At 49.6% G+C, this 23671-nt stretch overlaps 2 protein-coding genes across 24 annotated transcripts in view; both read right to left on the reverse strand.

The window, feature by feature from the left end:
• Positions 1 to 327: 327 nt before the first annotated feature.
• Slc2a8 (solute carrier family 2 member 8) lies at positions 328 to 9945 on the reverse strand. Of its 8 annotated transcripts, NM_053494.2 has the most exons (10): positions 9789 to 9873; positions 9552 to 9714; positions 9193 to 9399; positions 8081 to 8180; positions 4555 to 4754; positions 3459 to 3602; positions 3242 to 3350; positions 2624 to 2797; positions 2153 to 2298; positions 328 to 1088 (listed from the first exon to the last, which is right to left on the reverse strand). In NM_053494.2, exons 1-10 carry the CDS (start codon positions 9842 to 9844, stop codon positions 951 to 953), a joined length of 1437 nt encoding a protein of 478 aa, NP_445946.2. In that variant the 5' UTR covers positions 9845 to 9873; the 3' UTR covers positions 328 to 950. The 8 variants fall into 8 exon arrangements, 7 of the variants coding, with proteins under 7 accessions (NP_445946.2, XP_008760001.1, XP_063140806.1 ...); XM_008761779.4 differs by lacking the exon at positions 2624 to 2797 and having other exon boundaries at positions 9789 to 9945; XM_063284736.1 differs by lacking the exon at positions 9552 to 9714 and having other exon boundaries at positions 9789 to 9883.
• A 4181-nt stretch (positions 9946 to 14126) lies between these two features.
• The window catches only part of Garnl3 (GTPase activating Rap/RanGAP domain-like 3), a 143624-nt gene continuing 134079 nt past the window's right edge, over positions 14127 to 23671 (reverse strand). For 12 of the 16 annotated variants that reach the window (XM_039106188.2, XM_063284843.1, XM_063284848.1 and 9 more), the window contains 4 exons: positions 23493 to 23631; positions 21808 to 22023; positions 20846 to 20972; positions 14127 to 14583 (listed from right to left, as the gene is read on the reverse strand). In XM_039106188.2, the coding sequence (XP_038962116.1) occupies positions 14409 to 14583; positions 20846 to 20972; positions 21808 to 22023; positions 23493 to 23631 (657 nt within the window). In that variant the 3' untranslated portion in view covers positions 14127 to 14408. Of the gene's footprint in view, positions 14584 to 15531; positions 19151 to 20845; positions 20973 to 21807; positions 22024 to 23492; positions 23632 to 23671 lie in introns of those variants that run through there. The other 4 variants (XM_063284844.1, XM_063284847.1, XM_063284845.1 and 1 more) reach the window with 3 other exon arrangements.

Genomic DNA, 23671 nt, shown 5'->3' on the forward strand with positions numbered 1-23671 from the left:
TGGGTACCATTAACAGCTAACATAGCGTGGAGAGCACTGTTCAGTTGGATGGTAAGCATCACGATTCTTAAGGGAAAAACAGTCCAGTCTTACTGTTGCCTTAAGTAGGGCAGAGCCAAGCCTGCTGCTTTCTGCTTTCAATAACTGACGGTCGAGAGTGGCTATCAGGGCAGCCACAGTCTTACCTGGGTAACTTACCTCTGGAAAGGGGCAGTTTTTCCCTGCAGGTAAAGCGCCCCACGGATGACCGCCTGCTGAACACATCCTGTTAACGTATCTCTAATGTACTCCATGAAACAAGTGACCCACAAAAGACTTCTGGCTCCATTAAAGTTGAACGGAAAGAGGCCTTTTATTTTCTGAAACTCAACAAGACCTGGTGACTAATGATCCAGGACACTGAGACCAGGGAAGAGCTGGAGAGAACCTGTAAGTGATGGGTAAGCTGGCTAACCCCAAGGTGAATCCGGAGGTCTCTGGGCACTCTGAGAAGGACTTGGTTGACAAGACAAGAACATTCTCTTTTCTTCCTGGACTCACCTGACCTTGTTTCTGAGCCCAAATCTTATGTGGCTAAGTCCCTTTCTCATCCCCCAGTCAAGTGAGGTATGGGCAGTTGCTTAGGACCAAGCACCCCAAAGATGCCCAGCCAGAGCACTAGAGCCAGGAGCCCGCAGTCTCGTCAGTTGCTTTAGTCTTAGGAAGGAGACCCGTGGGTTAGGCGAGACTGCATGGCTCCGCAGATGTGTTGTGTGTGCAGCAGGCTGCAGAGCCTCAGAATCTGGTGAAGCTCATGGTGTGGATCTGGGTTGAGATCTGGACAAAGCTGGCCCGGAGATCTGAGGAGTCAGGGGGCCCCTGGGCTCAAACTGTGGTCACTGAGGCCACTCCACTCCTTTTGAAACCCGAAGCCAGCTCAGCTCAGGGCTGCCAGTCACAGAAAGGGTCCGTCACCGTCCCTCGAAATGGGCTGTGATTTGTTCCAGAGTCCTGCCTTTAGTCTCAGGGACAAAGGTGAGCGTGAAAAGGACGCTGAGGATACAGAAGGCAGCGGTGAGCCAGAAGGCGCCGTAGGGTCTGAGGATCTCCTGCAGAGAGAGGAAAGGCACAGGTGGAGTAGCCAGAGGACAGAGGGCCCACAAAATCCAGGGGCACCCTGACCGTAGCCTGACACCCAGGTAAATAGGGAGTAGCTCACTATCACCCAAGGGGATGTGTGCCTGGGAAACCAAGGCACCGCCCTGAAATCAGCAACGTCAAGGGACAGCGAGAGTCCTGGCCATGTCGGGCTTGCTGCCATTACCCCTCTCCCTTACCCCGTTCTTTGGCCCTGCCTTCCAGTGTCCTATGCTGTTAGTTCTCCGTGTGATGACAAAGGGAGAACCATCACTCTCGAGAGATGGTAGAGTGATGGGGTAGGGGGAGTTTGTGACCTGAGGGAGAGGACACCAGGTGACCCTCCCATTCTCAGCCTCTTAACAGTGCTCTGGCCTGGGTCACTGTTGGGTTTGTCTGTCTCCTCCTTCTAGGCTTCTTTCCCCAGGTCCTTTGCTGTCTGTCCCCTCTCACATTCCACGGTGGGTCTCTGCTTGCCTTCCTCTGGGCACCCTGTGTGCCCGAGCATGTCTCTGGCTAGCTGGATATACATGCCACCCACTGCCTTCTTGGCACCTGTCAGGAGATGGACCCTAACCCTATTCAACCCAGCTGCTGCCATCTCTGAAGCCTTGAATAGGCCTGGGCATGGCACATGTCAGGAGGTCTGAAGGGCACCTGTGATGGAGCAGATGGCCTGCTCATCTGCCCGGAACCTCTCTAGTGGGGAAGCCAGTGGGCTCAAGCCTCAGCTAACACAAGAAGGTTACGAGGGAAGTGAAGTATTGAATGACACAGACTCCCCCTCAGCCTATGAGGAAGGTGCGTTCACCTCAATACAGACTTAAGACTTAGGGGATCACAGACCAGGTTCATTGTTTTGTTTACCTCTGGCTCCACGTCACCCCTGAGATGGCAGTGTTCCAGGCACGAGGGGCTCTCAGCCTACATTCAGGGTCATGGACCTGGCAATGACCTGGCAATCTCTGGCAATGAAGAATGAAAGGCCCATGCCTTCGCTGACAGTGTGAGGGGGAAGGCATGGGCCTGCACTCACCATGATGCTGTTAAACTCTTTGGTCACCAGAAAGGCCATGAACCAGTTGGTGAGGACACAGACGCCGGTAGCCACACCCTTGATGTGCAGAGGGAAGATCTCTGACATGAGGAGCCAGGGGATGGGTCCCCAGCCTACTGCAAAACCTGTGGGGACAAGGCAGTGTCACAGCACACATGCTGGGCTAGTCCTGAGGGGTCCTATCAGCCCTCAACCCTGCTGGGAGGCCTTGCACTAGACCTTTCCCTTTTAGGTATCAGGACAAGGATGGGACCTGCTTGCAAGCTGTCATGGAGATTATGTGAAAGGGTTTAGCTCAGTTCCCAGCACATGGTCAGAGCCATCAGCACAGAAGTTATGCTCCGAGGGCAGAGGGGTAAAACTCGATTTGAAGCTGAGTGCTCCGGAACTTGGCATGGCGGGTTAGAGGGACAACAGCCTTCACCCAGTGTCCCTCTAGTCTCTCTTTACCAGCGATGAAGAGGCACATGCTGCCTACAGCCAGCCAGGCCAGCCCCAGGTGAACATCAGCAGGCTCTGCGGAGATGGGCACCAGGAGGCCTACATGGGAGGAGTTGCTGGGGCCACTCTGGGTCAGTTTGAAGTAGGTACCAAAGGCGCTCATGCTGAAAACCATGATCACACCTGCAGGCAAAGGCTCGGGCTTGCTGGATGCTGGGGACACAGCAGCACCCAGGACTTAGAGGGTGGTGTGTCTCTCAGAGAGAGGCATGCTAGGCACAATAGTCTTGTGCCCTGGCCATGGAAGCCCCTGACTGGCCAGCATTCCTACCCTGACCTCAGACCTCAGCAAATGCCAGGAAGTTCCTGAGGAGTCTCTCCACTGCAGAAGCAGCGTTCAACCCCACACCCACAGTGGTCTTCACAGCTGCCAGTGGGCACCATGGATGTGTAGGCCAAAGCTACTGCCCAGGACCTGACCTCACCACGACCCTCTCCCCATTTCAGACTAGGAAATAGGGGGACAGAAAGTCACTTGCTCAAAAGAACCAGTCATAATGTATCACCTCCCTGGCCCCGTCTCCCCCCATGAGCTGGGGAGGCTGGGCCCTCCCCATCAGGCCTCACCCGACAAGGCCAGAAGCAGTTTTCGCCCTGCTCTGTCCATGATGAGGGCCGCCACAGCAGTGAACAGAACCTGGATGATGCCCACAGTGACCGAGGCCAGGCTGCTGTCCTGGGGGAGGGGAGAAGCTAGTCTGCTAGAGAGAGACAAGTCCTTCCCTCTCTCTCTGGCTGAGCTGGGTCAAAATGGCATGAGGCAAGCTGAGGAGGAGCCTCTCACCTTGAACTTGGCCTCCTCAAAGATGGTGTTGGCATAGAACATGATGGCGTTGACCCCTGACAGCTGCTGGAAGACCATGAGGCAAATGCCGATGATGAGGGGCTTGTGGACACCAGGGCGCCTCAGCATAGCCAGCTGGAAGCCCTGTCACAAAGATGGCCTGTCAGTGTTTTCCTGTCCTAGGGACCCTTCAGCGAGCCCAGAAGCTTAAGTGGAGGGGACTGAGCCTTCTTGCTGTCCCCACCCCACCTGTGGCCCTGGGTGTGCAGACAGGCCCCTGCAGCCTCCTCATGTGGGAGGGGAGTTGTGAGGGCTGCAGATTCCAGCACCTGGGTAAAGAATCCCGCTCCCCAGGGCTGGAGAGATGGCTCAGTGGTTAAGGGCACTGGTTGCTCTTCCAAAGGTCCTGAGTTCAATTCCCAGTAACCACATGGTGGCTCACAACCATCTGTAATGGGATCTGATGCCCTCTTCTGGTGTATGTCTGAAGACAGCCACGGTGTACTCACGTACATAAAATAAATAAATATTAAAAAAAAAGATATTAAAGAATCCTGCTCCCGGAATGCCAAGCACGTTTGTGCACTCAGGGTTAGCTCCTCAGATCTCACAGATCTCAGCACTACTGGGGAATGGTGAGGCCTCGCTAGAGATGAAGGCACCAAGACTCAGAGATGGCCAGGCCACACAGCTGCAGTGTCTGTGTCCTCCTGCTTCTGAGGTCTCCCCTGCCTATGGTTCCCATTAAATCTAAGCCCTTACCCATTTCCCCTCACAGGCCTGGCCTTTCACTTGTTGGGGGACAGTAGGAAGCTGCGCAGACAGCACTGGTCCTCAGTAAGGGTGGAGGGGGCTGCTACCTGGCCGTGTGGCCTTGGCTCTGCTCTCAGCCTCTGAGGTCTTCCCTCTCAGCTTCTGAGGTCTCCCCTGCCTATGGTTCCCATTAAATCTAAGCCCTCACCCATTTCCCCTCACAGGCCTGGCCTTTCACTTGTTGGGGGACAGTAGGAAGCTGCGCAGACAGCACTGGTCCTCAGTAAGGGTGGAGGGGGCTGCTACCTGGCCGTGTGCCTTGGCTCTGCTCTCAGCCTCTCACCTGGTGCTCAGCCCCAACAGGGGGCTCTTCCCAGCCCTCCTCAGAGCCCCACAGGAAGCGCAGGGCAGCCATGGCCTCCTGGTACTGGTGTTGCGTCAGGAGGAAGCGTGGGGTCTCGGGCATGTAGCACATGAGCAGCAGCATGAGGGTGGGGGGCACACAGCCCAGCACAGCCAACCAGCGCCATTCTAGGACCCAGCCTGCAAAGGCAGATGTCAGAGTCAGGGCAAGCCAGCCCAGCCCCCTCGCAAGCCCCGGGAGGGACTCACTCCGACGGTGGCATCTCACCGCCTGTGCCCACATGTGGGTTAAGGAAACAGTTGCTACTGGGATTGTTCCATCAGGACATTAGCTGACATCTTTGGTGGGCTGCACAGAAAAGACGCTCACCGTAGCCATGGTAACTACACACAGTGCACTGCAGTAGATATGCTAGGGTAAGCCAAATGCTGTACTCTGTCATGTCAAATGCTACAACATACTTGACAATGGTTAGAAATGACTGCTAGGGCTGGAGAGATGGCTCAGTGGTTAACAGCACCGACCGCTCTTCCAAAGGTCCTGAGTTCAAATCCCAGCAACCACATGGTGGCTCACAACCATCTGTAATGAGATCTGATGCCCTCTTCTGGTGTGTCTGAAGACAGCGACAGTGTACTCATATATAATAAATGAATAAATAAAATATTTTAAAAAAAAGAAATGACTGCTATTGCTTTGATGTGTGTGCTACATTAGACTTTTAAAGTAATTTTTAATTTGTGTGTGTGCGTGTGCACACACATGTGCCCATGCACGAGTGTGGAAGGCAGAGGAGGGCACCCATTGTACTACTGCTGTCTGCCTTTTTCCCCTACTGGGGTGCTCCATTAAATCTTGAGCTAGGCTAGTGAATGGCAGGCCCCAGCACCATCTTGTCTCTACCTGATCACAGAGCTGGGGTCACAAGAACTCATGACCACACTCAACCTTTTATGTGGGAGCTGGGATTTGAACTCAGGTCCTCATGCTTGGGCAGCAAGCTCTCCTATTTGTTCAACTATTTCCCAAATCTTATGTTATACTTGTATCATAATTTTGTCTTTTAAATTTCATTACGTTATTCAACTATCTTGTGCATGGCGGTCTGAAGGAGAAGGCCATGCTCATGTTTGAGTACCTGGTCCCCGGTTGGTGGAACTGCTTGGGAAGGACTAGGCATGGCCTTATTGGAGGAGGTGTGTCACGGGGGCGGGGCTTGCCTTCCCAGTTAGATCTCAGCCTACTGTCTGTGGACTGATGTGAGATCTTAGCTACTGCTCCAGCACCACGCCTACCTGCCTACCTCCATGCTCCCAGCATGAGGATCCAGAGGTCATGGATCCTCTGGAACAGCAAGCTCCAAATTAAATGTTTTACATTTATAAATGGCCTTGGATCATGGTGTTTTGCCACAGCAACAGAAAGTTAACTAGAACAGAGTCTGTGGGATCACGTGCATGCATTCCTGATATAGCACTCATGTGGAGGTCAGAGGTCAGCCTGTGAGAGTCTGTTCACTTTAGCAATAAGGTAGCTTGTAGCTGTTTTGCAAAGTCTAATGACGAAGGCATCACGGTTCCCACCGTGTCACTTTTTGCTACCACAGTTAACTCAAAGCAGTGGGCCAAAAGGACACCGTAGGATCACTGCAAGGCAGCGTGAAGCCACACTGGAGGTAACACTGTGGGTGGTAGACACCAACTATCCCCACAGCACGATGTCAACAGCTGTGCCTAGTAGGGGCTCTGGTTCACTGTAGGCTCCTAAGGCAGCCAGGCTGCTGGGAAGACACTGAAGAGCCAGGACAATAAGGAGTTAAATATGAAAAGCCAGGACCCCTGTGAAGAGCCAGTACCACAGCCAGACTAGGTGAAGCCGTCAGTGCTCAACCAGCCCCGACCAGCCCCGACCAGCCCCGACCAGCCCTGAGGCTGGGGATGTGTTATCAAGCACTTTTCTTACACTACCAATCTCCTGGCCCTAACAGCTCTGCAGATGTGGGGATGGTGAACGAGGCTGCGGGGAGGGGCAGGGAAACCCAGCCGAAAGGGGGGGACAGGGGGGCATCGTGTCAGGTCTGAAGAAGGCTGCCCTCTTTCCAGCAACGCCTAAGGAGATGCTACAGGATTTTAGTTTATCGTACGCAGAAAACCCAATTGTTAGCAGCCCACAAAAAGCTTAGCTTGTCGCACGTAGCTGTATGTGTCTAGAAGAGAGGCGGTTTGGGTGTGTCTCTGAGAGCCTCCATAGATACGTGTGAAAGAACGTAAGTCCTGCCTGCTTTAAGGCAATTTGCTTGGGAGAGGTCTTGAGGTCTTTGCTCTGTAAGCCGGGGACAGCTGGGTAGCCTTGAGCTACCAGCCCCACCTTAAAGGTTGAGCTAGTATGGCCGGCCCCTACTGGCTTGGCTTAACTGTGAAGGGGACATGGCTCAGCCTGCCAAGGGTGACTTCTTGTACAGCACTTGGACCTTTGAGAAAGATCTCTCTCACTGGCTCTCCCTCTTCTTTTGGCTTGAAAGAACTTCATGGAAGCGGCTCCAGATAAGAGACTCTCTCTTTGGGCTTGCAAGAGCCACAGGGAAGCAGAGGTCAGGACACAGATACAACAGTGTTCTAGGCAGGGGAGCCAAGGAGCCCTCTTGGGCTTGGAGGGGCTCGGAGAGGAAGGTAGACCACTCTGTAGGGTGACACAGATTGAAAGAGATTTCTAAAGAGCGAGCTAGTTTAGTGTAGGTAGGATCAGGCTTATGAATAGACATCTTGTACATAGGTCAGAAAAATAAAATAAAAATCACCTCACTGAGCTAGTGGGTTTTTACCTCAGCTCACACCTCCCATGTCTTTATTGGTAGAAATGTTTGTTAGACTTTGAAGAACAAATATGACAGGGAGACAATTTCGGAAACCTCCCCAGGCCACCAGCTCTGCCCTTCACCTTTGGGAAGCAGTCTCCTTTATGCGGCACTCTGCTGAGAGCCCAGTGACAGCATGTGGAGAGAGCCCGGTTCTTTTTTTTTTTTTTTTTTTTTTTTTTTAAAGATTTATTTATTGTATATGAGTACACTGTAGCTGTCTTCAGACACACCAGAAGAGGGCATCAGATCTCATTACAGATGGTTGTGAGCCACCATGTGGTTGCTGGGATTTGAACTCGGGACCTCTGGAAGAGCATTCGGTGCTCTTAACCACTGAGCCATCTCTCCAGCCCCGAGAGCCCGGTTCTCCGAGTGACTGAGCTAAAGCATTTCCCTACCCCCACCCCTCCTTGCACTGGGACCCTCTACTGAGTCCCTCTAGGGTGTGGTGGGATTCTGGCCCAAAGAAATCACCTGTTCTACTTCTTCTTGGCACCGAGTCACCAGGACCTCCCCTCCCAGGAGTGCGCCTGAGAACCTGGCACCTTGGCCAGCGGCACCAGGCAAACCCTTGCCCGCTATGACCCTCAGTTTCCAGAGTGGCCACAGAGGCTCTAATAGGGATCAAAAGAGAGCATACAAATCTACCTGCCACGTAGGCCAAGAGGATGCCAGTGACAACCATCAGCTGCACACAGGAGCCGAGCAGTCCTCGAACGGCTGGGTAGGCGATTTCCGAGATATAGACCTATTGGTGGTTAAGGTTAGACTTTACTTGGCTCTTCTAATGGAAAGGTTTAACCCTGCTATGGGTCAGCAGAGTGCCCTGCCCCATTTCCTGGAGATTTTAAAAGAGGATTGTGGGTAATGGGTTGCCACTATGTGCGTGAGCACTGAGAGGAGTGCAGAGCTTCCTTCCCTACACTCGTTTTAAAAATTTATTTATTTATTTATTCATTTATAGATAGAGTTTCATGAAGCCTAGGCTAGCCTCCTGAGCTGAGGATAACCCTGAATTCCTGGTCTTCATGCATTTACCTTCAAGTTATGGGATTACGGACATGTGCCACCAGGCCCAGCACAGCACACGTTTCATATGCACAGATGTGAGTTAAAACGGGCTGACTCCAGTCTGGGACACTAACTTGTTCAGCCTAATCCTACTAGGGGAGCCATTACTTCTAATCTCAGGACTCACCAGGCGTTATCCATACATACTTCTAGATTATTCCATACCTTATGCCCTCGTTTAAAAAAAAAAAACAAAACCATGCAGATCTCCAGTCTCCCTTTCCTCTAACTCCTTCACACCTCCAACAGGTGAAGAGAGGAGAAGCAGGAGGCCACGGAGGGGGGGGGGGTCATCCGAGTGTGTGGCCACAGGTTGCTGGCGATCCTCAGTTACTTGGGTCTAAATCTTTCCAGGGACCACTCCTGGACCAGCAAACCACCTCAGGACTCGGCCTTACTTTAAGGGGAGCAAACTGAGGCTGGGAGAGAGGCCTGTGTCCAGGTAAGTGATCCAGGTGTGTGGGCTGCAAAGTATATGCAGCCGTGGCTGCAAGCAGTGAAGGGATATCCCAGGGACAACCCAGAACAGAGCTGTTAACACGAGAATAGGGGCATTCCAGTTATCGCTGCTAAGCATACAGGGACACCACTATTAGTAGAGTAAAAGAGGCACAACCAAGGTCAGTGAGGAATAGCTTCACTGTTGCCCCTGCCTGGCGAAGATCATCTAGGAAGCCCAAACCACTCACCGGTGCCACTAATGAGGCGACTCCGCAGGCTAGGCCGGTGAGGAGGCGGCCTCCGAGCAGCATCCACACATCCCGGGCCGCGGTGATGACAGCAAAACCGGTCACGAAGGGCACGGTGCAGAGCAGGAGGCTCAGCTTGCGCCCTGCACGGTCCAGGAGCCAGCCGCCCAGCACGCCCCCTGCCGCAGCGCCCAGGGTCACGACGGCCTGGGGACCCGGACGCGCTGAAGAGGAGGCCACCAGGGACCATGGCCCACGATCCCTCCACCCCACTCCCCGCAGCCTCAGAGGAAAGAGAATGAGGAGGACCCTGGTGTGCGGCAGAGAATGGGGGACCCGGGACTCCCCCGCGGGCTCACCCCGAACCAGGAGGCCGCAGTGTCTCCGAGGCGTAGGGCAGGGGGTGCGGTGCGCCGCAGGCTGGGGATGGCGGGGGAGCTGTAGCCAAGCGCGAAGCCGAAGCTGAGCGGGCCCAGGGCGGCGGCGAAGGTGGCAAGGAAGACCCGGCGGCCGCCGGGAGCCCTGCGGGTACAAGGCCGTGCGTGAGCGGCGTCGCCGGGCGTGAGAGAGAGGTCGCGGCCCCCGGGAGTCCGCACCTGGCGCCCGGCGACCGCAACAGCGGCTGTGTTTCCTGGGGGTCCTCGGGCGACATGTCAACAGGGTCTGACCCGCGAACTGTCGCGGCTCGGGCGAGCGCGGCCTCCGCGGCAGGAGTGACCAATGGGACGCTAGAATCCGGCCTCCAATCAGAGCTGACCAATGGAAGCACAGAGCCGGTTGCAAAGCTCAATGGAGCTGAACTACGCCCATGTATATGTTTGCAGGGAGCTGGGGGACAGAGATGACAGCGCCCCTATGCTGGTCCGAAGGAAGCTTTCTTTTCCTTCCACCAAGTGGATCTTCCAGATCGAACACAGGCCATCAAACTTGGGGACAAACACCTTTACAAGCAGAGTCATCTCGCTGCCCCTGTTTTGGTGGTTTCTTTTGTTTTTTATTTTAAACTTTATCTGTATGAGTGTTGTTTACATGTTTACACACAGATATATTTGTGAGTGGTGTGTGTGTGTGTGTGTGTGTGTGTGTGTGTGCGTGCGTGCGTGCGTGCGCGCTTGCTTGCTTGCTTGCTTGCTTGCTTGCTTGCTTGAGGAGTTCAGAAAGCGTGGTCAGATTCTGGGAACTGGAGTTAGAGATTGTTGTAAGCCATCATGTGTGTGCGTGCTTGAGACCTGAACCTGAGCCCTCTGCAGAAACAAGTGTTCCTAAGCATCGAGCCGTCCTTTGTATTTTTATTTTTATTTTTATTTTTATTTTTATTTTTATGGAGTTGTCTCTAAATCTAGCCTCCACTAACGAGGGTAGTAGTGGATCAGTGGTAGAGCACATTGGCTGGGGCAAGACTTCCCATCCTTACAACCCACAGTTCCCTGGACCATGGTCCTCCCCAACGTTGACTTCTGCTTCAGAGAGCCGCAGGGTGAAAAGGCTCCAGGAAAACTGTCCTGGGCCACCTGTTCCTATCCTTGGACTTTCTGACGTGGACCTGGTGCTTCTGGTGGCAGCTCACCTTCATCATGAGTGCTAGGATTGGAGATGGGAGGACCCTGTCAGGCGAGGCCCCTATTCCAGAAGTGGGACAGAGTGGAACTTAGTGATTTCCTTGTCCCCTGGTTGCCCCACAATAATACCAGGCCTTGGGATTAGCTTATCTCTCTATCTTTCTCCCGCCCGAGTCTCCCTGTGGTTGTGCTCCTCTATCGCTCTGCTTAATCAATACCTAACGCTTACAGCAGCTTCAGTGGGACGGATGTAATTCTAGAACCAGTGAGAGGCACCTAGTCCCTGCCTGCGCCTGGCTGTCTTCATTTCTAGAGCTGTGAGCAGGCTAAGCATTCAAATGCCTGTCAGTACGGCGGCTTTATGAAGCTGCGGCTACCCAACTGTGGCAACCAGTGTTTTGAAATTCTGATCACAAGACAATCCTTGAAGGCAGCCGATCACCTGCTTGTGGGTTTACAAAGTCTTCTGCTTGGGTGATGGACTCTTATCTCTGCTGCGTAATCACCCGCTCTGTTCTCTTTTTTTTTTCCCCAAGGGGCGTCAGTTCCTTTGGACAGCAGGCTCCTGGTGTCTGCAGAGTAAAGGACTTGGGTTGAATTGCACCTCGACCAGGTACTTTGTACTGGTCAACAGGCTCGGCAGAGTGGCTTCTGTAGAAGGGATACCCAGCCAGCACCAGACTTCTGAGTCATGGACATGTATGAACCACTGGCTAGTGGTATCCCTTCCCAAACTGGACCAGATATTGGCTCTCAAAAGGCTCACCCCCCCCTTTTTTTTGTGAGCAGAACAATACTAGCTTGGTGAGTCAGGTGCCTCTCTGCCTCCTCTCTCACACCCTTGTCTCTTATTCGGTCATAGGTGGCCTCATCACTGTCCTTCTGGAAGAATAAATAGAGGCTTGGATTCTTTCTCTGTTTCATCAAGATGAAACAACAAAAACAACAGGAGAAATGCAGACACAAGCTCATTAATTTGTATAACAGAAGAACCAGCAGCCAGGAGCCAGGCATGTGTCACACGCCTACCTCCTACTGAACACTTGGAAGGTCCAGTGGGAGAATCAAGAGTTCAAGGCCAGCTCTGGCCCCATGAAACTGAATGTCTCCTCCCAGATCCTAAAACAAAACAAAACAAAACAAAACAAAACAAAACAAAACAAAACACCAGCCAACCCCAGCTAACAGGTGTCTCTGAGAGATGAACAGTGTGGAGAGGGGCAGAACTTTTCTGGGACTAAGAGAACTCAAGTTTCAAGTCACCTGCTCTTTTGGAGTCTGTTTTCTTACCTGAAAAGCAGACAATATGGTCTGGAGGATGGCTCAGTTGGTGCAGTGCTAGGTTTGCAAGTGTGAGGACCTGAGTTTGACCCTAGCATTCTTGGGAAAGCAGGTGTGGTAGGGCATGTCTGTAATGTCATCCCCAGAGCTCACTGGGCATCCAGCCCCACCAGATCCTAGTGCAAGACCCTGTCTCAAAAAACCAAAGTGCATAGTTCTTGAGGAATAGCACCCGAAACTGACCTCTACCCTCCATATGTGTCCCCACAAGCCTCCAGCTTGAGGAAGGCCAGAGTAAAGCTGATAAAACTTCTGGTGGGGTTGCAATGCAGCGTGAAGTTGCCTCTAAAGCTAACGAGGGTCCAGGCACCTTCAGTCCCACGTATCACGATCAATTGTTGTATGGAAGGGGGAAGGGAGGGGAGCTCACTATGGCTTGCAAGGAGGAAGGAGCTGAAGCTCCAACCTCTGACACGTTCCATGACATCAGACCTCCTCAGAGTTGCTTCCTTGTGGGTTGACCCTGGGGCCATATGGGCATGAGGGGGAATCAATCAGTTGCTAAACTGGAGGTGACCTGTGACCTCTGGGCAGGGATGCTGTTTCTTATTTCATTCATGTCTGTCTCGGTCCACATTATTTACTGATCACTTTTCTGGAGGGTGCTGGGGTAGGTAGGGATTTTAAAAAACAGACTTTGAAGAGGACCTGGGTTGGGTTCCCAGTACCCAGTTTGGGCCGCTCCCAAATGCCAGTAACTCCATCTCCAGGGGCTCTGATGTCCTCTTTTGCCCTCGGTAGGCAACTACATTTGTGTGTATATACACAAGGGGACACACTGCGTACACATAATTTTAAAAACCCTTTTTAAAAAAAGATTTATTTATTATGATGTATGCAGCATCCTGCCTGCATATATGCCTGCAGGCCAGAAGAGGGCACCAGAGCTCATTGTACATGATTATGAGCCACCACGTGGTTTCTGGGAACTGAACTCAGAACTTCCGAAAGAACAGATAGCACTCTTAATCTCTGAGTCATGTCTCCAGCCCATTAAAAAAGTCTTCATTAAAAAAAAAAAACTAACACTTATAAAATGAATTTTTGTAAGTGTACATGTGTATATATATGTGTGCACCATGTGTGTGCCTTGGCGGTCAGGTCATTGGATCCACTGGAATTGTAGTTACAAATGGTTGTGAGACCCAATGTGAGTGCTGAGAATTAAACCAGGGTCCTCGTGATATGAATGTATTTGGCCCAGGGAGTGGCACTATTAGGAGGTGTGGCCTTGTTGGAGGAAGTGTGTTGCTTTGGGGGCAGGCTTTGAGACCCTCTTAGCTGTCTGAGGATCCAGTCTTCTCCTGGTTGTGGCTGGATCAAGGTGTAGAACTCTCAGCTCTTTCCCAGCATCATGTCTGCCTGGATGGCTGCCATGCTCCCACCTTGATGATAATGGACTGAACCTCTGAACCTGTGAGCCAGCCCAATTAAACATTGTCCCTATAAGAGTTGCCTTGGCCATGGTGTCTGATCCCAGCAGTGGAAACCCTACCTGAGGGTCCTCTGCAGGAGCGAGTACTCCTATCCACTGAAGCACTCCTCCAGCCCTCACTCCTTATCTCTACATTCTGATGTATCTATGAGAGGAAAGACAATTGCTCGGTTCATATGAAAGAACACGGCAGGGGCTTGGGACTTAGCTCAGCAACAGTGTTTGCCTGGTGCATGCAAGGCCTTGGGATCCATACCCAACACCACAAAACAAAACGGGTGGACCCACAAGGCAGGGCATCTGGGAACTCTCAGACAGGGATGCAGGACCTCCCGGCACACAAAATCCCAGTGGTAAGATGAATTCTCTAAGACTTGGAAGCGGGAGGCTTCATTCTTCTTTCCCAGGGCTCCAGGCTGGAGGACGGGTGTCCCACCCCAGTGAACCCAGGCAGTAACAGGGCCGAGAAAGAAAACTTATTTATAGTAAAATTAAAAGGCAGCATCTTTTTTTTTCATAAAAGAAACATAGTATATGACATCTCAAAATTTACGAAAAAATAATTTCTATCTAAATCTATAAAGAGGGGTTGCAGAGAATAAGAATGAATGTTTTTGATTTATTCAAAGTTTTGATCTAAAACCTTAATGAAATCTACCACCTTTATTACAAGGGGACTGACGGGTCTTGAGTGGAAAGAAACAGGGTCAAGAAAGATGGCACTGGACACTGGAGAGTGACCCAAACTGGCTGAGGGTGCAGGTTTGGTCCGGTAGATCGCTGCCTGGCTGAAGGCGCGCTTTGTTGGAACTGAACGTGGGCGCTGTTTGAACAGTACAAATCTGCATAAGAAAACTAAGGAGGACCACGGGACACAGACTCTATTTCAAATCAATGATGTCTTCCTCAGAGGAGGCCGTGAGCTGGAAGGGGCTGCTGCCTGTGCCCGGGCTGCCCTCTTTGTCCAATACAGGGTCCTGCTCAGAGCTTGTCGAGTGGTTCTGGCCCTCGGGAATGGCTTCTGACGCTGGACTTTCCAACACTCCCGATGGGATCCTGGAAGACAGAAGCTGCTGTCACAGGGTGACTTCCTGTGGGCCTCCCTAGCAGTCTGTGAAGCCCGTCTTCTCCGTGTCTCTGGCCACTCAGCCTGCTCAGAGCACTGACTCAGGGTCCCATTATCCGTCCCCATTCTCACCATCTGGTCCTAGCCAGCCCTGGGCTGTATGCGTCCTGTTCTTGACCCCCAGCAAAGTGCACCTTCCACCTGCCTTTCTACCGTTATTATTATTGTGTTGTTTGTGTGTCTATGTTGTTGATCATTATTTTTTTTTTTTCGGAGCTGAGGACCAAACCCAGGGCCTTGTGCTTGCTAGGCAAGCACTCTACCACTGAGCTAAATCCCCAACCCCCATTGTTTTTACTTTTATTTGATGCAAATGATGCTTTGTATGTGTGGATATTGTTATACCATGTGCATCTCTGTGCTCTCGGAGGCTTGAAAAGGGCACCAGATCCTCTAGAATTAGAATTACAGATAATTCTGACCTATCTCGTGGGTATTGGGAATCGAACCTGGGTCCTTTAAGATCAAACAATAAATGCTGCTAACTGCAGCATTAATATTATTACTGTGAGAGGGTCAGGCTGGCCTTGAACTTGCAGTGATTCTTCCGTCTCTGCCTCCCGGGCGCTGATACTCCAGGCCTGAGCCATCATGCCCAGCTACTTGCAGTGGGTTTACTGTTGTTGATTAAGACTCTATTTGCCGGGTGGTGATGCTGCACACCTTTAATGCCAGCATTCAAGAGGCAGACGCAGAGGCAAATGATCTCTGAGTTTGAGGGCAGCCTAGTCTACAGAGTGAGTTCCAGGACATCTAAGGTACATAGAGAAACTGTCTCAAAAAAGCGAAATTTAAAAAAATAAGATTCTTGGGGTTGGGGATTTAGCTCAGTGGTAGAGCGCTTGTCTAGCAAGCGCAAGGCCCTGGGTTCGGTCCCCAGCTCTGGAAAAAAAAATAAGATTCTCTATTTTAATTTTTGATATTTTGAGACAGGGTCTCATTTTGTAGCTCTGGCTGGCCCAGAACTGATTATTTAGAGCACACTGGCCTTGATCTCAAAGACATCTGCCTTTGTGGCCGAATGCTGGGTTTTAAAGCATGTGCCATCATGCCCAGCCTGGCTTTAAAAATATATATTTAGGGCTGGAGAGATGGCTCAGCGGTTAAGAGCACCCGACTGCTCTTCCAGAGGTCCTGAGTTCAATTCCCAGCAACCACATGGTGGCTCACAACCATCTGTAAGGAGATCCGATGCCCTCTTCTTTAAAAAAAAAAACAGGGGCTGGGGATTTAGCTCAGTGGTAGAGCGCTTACCTAGGAAGCGCAAGGCCCTGGGTTCGGTCCCCAGCTCCGAAAAAAAAGAACCAAAAAAAAAAAAAATATATATATATATATATATATATATATATATATATATATTTAGGGGGTTGGGGATTTAGCTCAGTGGTAGAGCGCTTGCCTAGCAAGGGCAAGGCCCTGGGTTCGGTCCCCAGGTCCGAAAAAAAGAAAAAAGAAAAAAAAAGAAAAGGAAAAAAATATATTTAATATTTATTTTTTATGCATAGTTATTTATCTGTCTGTACCATTTGAGTGCCTGCTGCCAGAAGGCGGCATTGGATGCCCAGAAGCGAGAGTTACAGGTGGTTGTGAAGAGCCATGTGGGTGCTGGGAACTTCTGTCCTCTGTAAGAGCAGCCCGTGCTCTCACCCACAGTCCTCTCTAGCTCCCTTACTGCCCTTTAAGTTTCACGGCTCACCTATGGCTGGCTGAGATGATGTCATTATGGTGAGATCTGTTTCTCCACAGGAGGCTGAAGCAGGAGTGAGGCTGGCTCTTCTGACCAGGCAGGCTCGTGCTTCTGTAACTGGGGTATGGGAGGCTCTCTGCCCAGATAGCAGACACCTCACTGCATCATCTGCCACTCTGCCATGAGGGATGGATGGCCTGCTGCTGAATGCCTGTGACCCTCTGCAGGTGGACGAGACCTGGTCCCCTCCCTGTCTCCCCCAGCTCAGTGCTGAGTAAAGAGTGCGGCTTGGACAGGTGTTCTGTCCTCTCCTGAAGGAGCGCAGGCGCTGCTGCTGAAGGAAACAGCAGGCAGCAGGCTGTGAGTCGTGCATCCTGCACTGCTTTCAGAAGGGCTCTCCCTGCTCACAGGGCCACCAGTTCTGGAAGAGTCTGGCCCTAACTCTAACTCTCACTAAGTGTGATGGTTTGTGTATGCTCGGCCTAGGGAGTGGCACTATTAGAAGGTGTGGCCTTGTTGGAGTAAGTGTGGGCTTTAAGACCCTCATCCTTGCTGCCTGGAAGCCATTCTTCCACTATCAGCCCTCAGATGAAGATGTAGAACTCTCAGTTCCGCCTGCACCATGCCTGCCTGGATGCTGTCTTGTTCCCACCTTGATGATAATGAACTGAACCTCTCAAACTGTAAGCCAGCCCCAATTAAATGTTGTCCTTGTAAGAGTTGCCTTGGTCATGGTGTCTGTTCATGGCAGTAAAACCCTAACTAAGACACTAAGCAATCTTAATTTTTGTGTATCTTCATCAAACTAGTGGGCCAAAAATGGTCCCTTCAGAGTCACCAGTGGGAGGGGGACAAGCAAGAGTAACAGGCATGTGTGTGTGCATCTGTGTGACTATGATCAGAATACATTAGATACATGTTTCTCTCTAGGGCTGGGTGTGGTGGTGTATGTCTTCAATCCCAGCGTTAGGGAAATAGGCAGGAAGATCTCTGTGAGTCTGAAGCCAGCCTGGTCTATATAGTGGGTTCTAGGTTAGCCAGGGCCAAAGAGTGAAACCTAGTGTTGAGACAGTGTTGAGACAGTGTTGAGAAAGGCTCTGCATCTGTGTTGACAGGAAAGGTTCTGGACCCCTTCTAGAGTGATATGGATCAGGTATGACAGGGGGAGACCTCCTGAAAAACTAGAAAAATGCAAGAGAATCAAATAAGGCAGGTAAAGATTCTTTGTGCCATCCTTCACGTGGCATGAATGAGGACTCATTATAACCAGTTATTAATAAAATTAACTCATAACAAGACAGCTGCCTGTCACATGCTCAACAAGGACCATCTTTTCTTTTTTTTTTTTTTTTTTTTTTTTTTTGGTTCTTTTTTTCGGAGCTGGGGACCGAACCCAGGGCCTTGCGCTTCCTAGGTAAGCGCTCTACCACTGAGCTAAATCCCCAGCCCAACAAGGACCATCTTTAACTCATCTGTGCACCCTGCACAATCCATATGGATATCTTAATGAGACTAGCATTTCGGTTGTGAGATTTATCTACTACAGAATACACAGCTTTGGTGAGATTTATCCTCAGAGATGCTGAACTGACCTGCTAGGATTCCAGGTCACTTTGCCTCGTTCAACCTTTCAAATGGATCTAGTCAGAACTTCAGTCAAGCCCTGAGCCTTCTAAGCATGCGGAGACTGGATAACAGATACTAAAGTTAGCTTTCTTAAAGTCTAACCGAATTTTCTAATTTTCCTTCCCTTTCTAAGAGTTTTTTGTTGTCCCTGTTCAGCCAAAAGAAGTTATATAGAGTTGTCAGCCCAATTCCCTGGGTTTGGGGGTCTGGTAATGGTTGTTACAAATAATAAAAGAGTTGTCATTTTAAGGGATAATTTAGGAATGGTCATAATTTTGAACAGGGAAGAAATAGGTAGGATTAATTGTGTAGCCATAATCTTAATTGGTATAAATCTTTGATAAAAAGTTACATTGGTACAAAGTTTGTTTTGATAGGGGTTTAAGGTTTTCATTGGTATGGATTTCTTATATCAATACAACTCATTTAAGAATATAAAGCTTAGGGTTGGGGATTTAGCTCAGTGGTAGAGCGCTTGCCTAGCAAGCGCAAGGCCCTGGGTTCGGTCCCCAGCTCCGAAAAAAAAAAAAAAAAAGAATGTAAAGCTTAGACCCAGTCCTTCTATAACTGCTGTTACAAACTGTTTTTAGTTGAGTAAGCAATACAAGTTAGGGGCCAGATAGCAAACTCATGGTTGTGTTAGATTCTGACTGAATTATAAAAGGGTGTTTTCAATATATTTCAGTTAGAAATGGCTGAGAGTAGTCAAGGTTGAACTTTCAGATTACTTTATATATATAATCTTCAAAAACATCAGAAATCCACAGAATGTGACATTTAATATTATTTAATTATTTGACAATGAGACATGTCTGTTCTTCACAGCACCCTCTTCTTGGTTCAAAGAAGAATTGGGCATCTTCACACCCTCCAAGTGGCAAGGCAGCCACTGGGCAGAAATTGCCTGTTTGATCTGCAGATGAAACAGTGCCCAGGAAAAGGACACATTATGCAAAATAGTGCACTGTTGGCTCTGCCAAGACAGGGTAAGCAGTCCTTAATAATTCTGTTTTGCAGGGGTCTGTCAGATAGATGATCCTGGGCTAGAAGGCCAAAGACTGATTCTCCAAAGTTTCGAGGAATGAGGGGCTCTCCAGGTAGTCAGCTGTCTCTCCAGTTGTTTGAGAAGCTATGTTTGGGTGCTTCCTATATACCCAGGTGATGTTTAAGTTGTTCTCAGAAATCTGATGGGGTTGAAGATTAGTTTTAGTCTAATAATCAAACTCAAGTTGTTTAACATTGGGAGAGAGGTTTTAGGTTGGAAGACATGGCTTTCAGATAGGGCTACAGGCTAAAATCTAAATATAATCTAGGGATAGAATCATAATTCTTTCAGTTAGGAATGGTGGTAGTGTACTTTATCTAATTGACAAACATAATAGACTATATGTCATTTGTCTATCATACTATATAACTGTTGTGATTGTTATGTTTTTGTTCAATTTATGTCTGAGAAGAGGGGCTGGAGAGATGGCTCAGTGGTTAAGAGCACTGGCTGCTCTTCCAGAGGTCCTGAGTTCAATTCCCAGCAACCACATGGTGGCTTACAACCACCTGTAATGAGATCTGATGCTCTCTTCTGGTGTGTCTGAAGATAGCTGCAGTGTACTCATAAATAAAATACATCTTTAAAAAACATTTTTAAAAAGTTTTTTAAATTTATTTTTTTTATTGGACAGAAAGGGTGAGGTGTAGGGGGTAGTCCTATTCCCCAATTGGTTCTTGATCTATCAGTAAAGAAAGCCTTGGGCCAATTGTTGGGCAGAAGGTACAGGCAGGACTTCCAGGCCCCTGAAGGTAGGGTGGGGAATACAGGGGATGGGGGGCAGTTTGAGGTGCTTTGGGGAGAGGAGAACTGGGCAACCATGTGAGGTCTCAGGAGGAGCTGGGGTCTGTGGCCACTATTACAGGCGGGTGGTCATGGATGTTTGGCAGGGCCTAGATGGAACTAGCCACTGAAGTTTAGGGCGGGTAGGAGGTACAGAGCTAAGAGGATAGATAAGGGCAAGTTTTCCAGGTGGGAGATAGAAGCTCCCAGCAATTGTGTCAAGAAGGCAAGTAGAAAAGGAACAAATTGTGTATCTTTTGTCCAAGGATTCATGGGAAGCTGGGTGGGGGCTGGTATCATGGTCACCTCCTGGAGTAAGGGTGGGTAGAGATTCAAAACTACACTACAAAAAAGTCTCTTTCTGTCTTGTTTATCTCTCATACACATGTGTACACACATGTGTACAGTTTTGTGAGTGTCAGGCAAGGCTCTAGCTGAGCTGTCTATAGCCTCTCATTATATTTTAGTGAACATTTGTTTGATTGCTGGTGACAGTGTCCTCTTGTCTCAGCCCTGTGGTGTTAGCTGTCCTCTCTGGGACCTTCATAGTGGGATGGGTGCTGACCTTGCAGGGTGCTGGGCTAGTAGACTCTTAGTGTTGGTATTCTTTCTAGGTTCCTCCCTACAGTTACCTGGCAACAGCCAAGTGTGCCTGACTCACTATAGAAGTAGCTGCTTGTCCACTCCTCACTCTCTTATCCTCTTACTGTCTTACTCCCTGCCCCCCTTTTCCCTCTTTCTCCATCCCTCTCTCCCCTCTCTCCATGTGTTCCTGGCCAGCCTCTACCCCCCCCCCCTTTCTCTGTCTCTATTCCATCCTCAACTCCCCTTCCCATGCCCTAAATAAACGATTCCATACTATATCTGTGTGGCTGGTCCCTCAGGGGAAGGGGTCCTCAGCATGGGCCCACAGAGGCACCCTTCCACCTGACCATACCCAGCTCCATCCAACAGATCCTGGTTCTTTCCTTCTTCTTTATAAAACACAACACCTGGGCGTGCTGGTGTCCACTAGCCACCATACAGCAGTGCAGGGCCACCTTCTTCTTACCTGTCACTGCTAGCTGACCTCATAGTCTCTGGCTTGGGGCTTCCTTGGCTTTCTTCCAACCGCTTCCGGGTTTTTGATTTAGCCCTTGGTGCTCCTTCTGACTTGGGCCCACCATCATCAGAGAGGCCTGCAGTACAGAGGAAAATCACAGGCCAGCAGGCCATTACCATAGGGGGCAGAAAGTTCTTTGCAAATTTCACACAAGCATATGATATGTTTTGACCACATCTATCCCTTCTCCCTCCATTTTCCCTGCCTACTTCACTTTATTTTATTTTTTAGTTTTTTGAGACAGGCTTTCTCTTTGTAGCTCTGGCAGTCCTAGATTTGCTTTGTAGACCAGGTTGGCCTCAAACTCAGAGATCCACCTGTGTCAGCCTTTGAACTGCTGGGATTAAAGGTGCACACCACCTTCTGTTCTCATTGGTACATTGTGAGACCCAAGACAGTAGCAAAGATGACAGATTGTTTTTCGAGTAGTTTTCTTGTTGGTGAAGTTTTCTTTCTCTGATCGTAAAGTATACATACACTGCAATACACAAGTCCTGGAGAAGCCTAATACAAGCAGCCAAGTCCCTAAAGTCCTGTAGTGATCCTAGGAACTGCCTGCCCCTTCCTCCCCTCCATGGAACATGGCTTGGTCAGCTGATGCAGGAAGAGAGGCCAGCAGCATCCCTGGAGGAAATGGTCGGGTGTGGATTATGATTGATGGATTAATAAATCTCTTCTGAGAGGGAGTTTGTTTAAATTGTTTTATCATGTTATTTATTTGGGGATGAGAGGACAGCTTGAGTCAGCTCTGTTCTTTAGTCATGTATGTCCTGGGGCTCCAACTCACATGTAAAGCTTGAAGGAGTATTTGAAGCTCTGAGCCACCTCACCGGCCCGTGGTCCCCATTAACCTCTGGTTTTGACCTCTGGTCTAGTTATAAGCTGGGACACAGCCTGGCGGAGGTGATTACCTAGCAGCTCCCTGCGGGTCCTGCTTGCTATCTCTTTAATTTCCATGCGGGAGAGGGACAAGGAATGTGTGACAGGAATGGCGGCGACTCCAAGGCCGATGGAGGTGGGCGGGGTGATGACCTTGGAGACTAAGGGCGATTTCAGAGGTCGCTCGATGCTTCTGCCCACAAGGTTTCTAAGTGGAATCTTGTACAGATTTTTAGACTGAATTTCACCTGAAACACAATTTGGAAAAGACCAGAACTTTAGGCTCATGTTATTTACAACAGAACTTCTTCCTTTACAAGTTTTCAAGTACGAGCCGGGCAATTGTGATGCACGCCTTTAACTCCAGCACTCAGGAGGCAGAGGCAGGTAGGTCTCTGACTTTGAGGCCAGCCTAGTCTATAGAGAGAGCCCAGAACAGCCGGGGCTACACAGAGAAACCCTGTCTTAAAAAATAAAACAAAAAAAAAACAAAAAATAAATAACAACAATAAAATCACCAAACCAAACAAAGCTCCCCCCAAAGTTTTAAATTACATTTATTGAATGTGTGTGTGTGTGTGTGTGCGCGTGTGCGTGTGCACACGTGTACCTCTATGGAGGTCAGGAGTTACAGGACTCAGGTATCTATTCTCATTTGACACAGGGATTCAAGTCAGTTCATCAGGCCTGATGACAAGTGCCTGTACCTGCAGGACCATCTTGCTGGCTTGAAAATAATTTCTTGTTCCTTAATAACATTAGCATGAAGAAACCCCTTTCTCTTTTTTCTATTAACTTACTTTTTTATTCAGTTTTCATCCTGATTGTTGCAAAGCTTCCCTTTTTCTGAGTGAATTTTTTTTTTTTTTTTTGGTTCTTTTTTTCGGAGCTGGGACCGAACCCAGGGCCTTGCACTTCCTAGGTAAGTGCTCTACCACTGAGCTAAATCCCCAGCCCTTTCTGAGTGAATTTGATAAAATACACTGGTTGTCAGTTGTGCTCGCACAGAAAAATAGGTGAGGCAAGGAGAGCAAGGGCCTGTGCCTGGGACACTCATCCTAACAAAAAGTGATAAAGAGGATGGATGGACAGATGGATGGAGCAAAAATGCACACGAAACCCTTGCTGTTCCCAGCCCTGCAGGAGTCTGGTAAAAGCCTCTGGGGAAAATGAGCAAAGCTAGAGTGACACACGGAGGCCTGAGGGCTGCAGATTTAGCTTGAAACTCACTAGCACCGTCCCCACCCATGAGGAACACATGAAACTTGCAGCTGGATGCCCTCTGGCCTATTTCCCTTTTCCACACTGAGGCAGTGCCTTGCATGATGGGATTTCTTCTCTTTGTGTTTGTTGCTTGAGTGCATGTGGAATTCTCTGTCTCACTCAACCTCACAAATGCTGGGCATGCAACCAAGCAAGTCTTCCTTTTTTACTGGCTTTTGATAGTGACAATGTCAATAACTTCTATCCCTACTTTGAATTTTTGTTTTTTGTTTTTGTTTTCCAAGACAGTATTTTTCTGTGTAGCCCTGGCTGTCCTGGAACTCACAGAGATCCACCTGCCTCTGCCTTCTGAGTGCTGGGATTAAAGGCGTGTGATGCTATGCCCGGCCTGAATAGTACTTCTTTAGCAGTGATTATGTCTAATTCTGACAATAAGCCTAAGACATGAGGCCCTAAAGCATCTATTAAGACGACAGGACAAGCTAGATTTTACCTTCCCCCAGGGAAGAAGGAAACAGTGGAGTGTCCCGGGCCGGTGGTGTCTGAGGAGATGTGTGTGCACTGGCCCCCTTTGAGCTGCCTCCAGATGAGCCCTCATGCACAGTTGTGGCTGCTGTGAAGTATATATCTGACTGGAAAGGAAGAGGAAGTGTTAGCAGCTGCCTTGAATGC

Source organism: Rattus norvegicus, chromosome 3 (genome assembly GCF_036323735.1).
Source record: "Rattus norvegicus strain BN/NHsdMcwi chromosome 3, GRCr8, whole genome shotgun sequence".
Classification (NCBI taxonomy): Eukaryota; Metazoa; Chordata; class Mammalia; order Rodentia; family Muridae; genus Rattus; species Rattus norvegicus.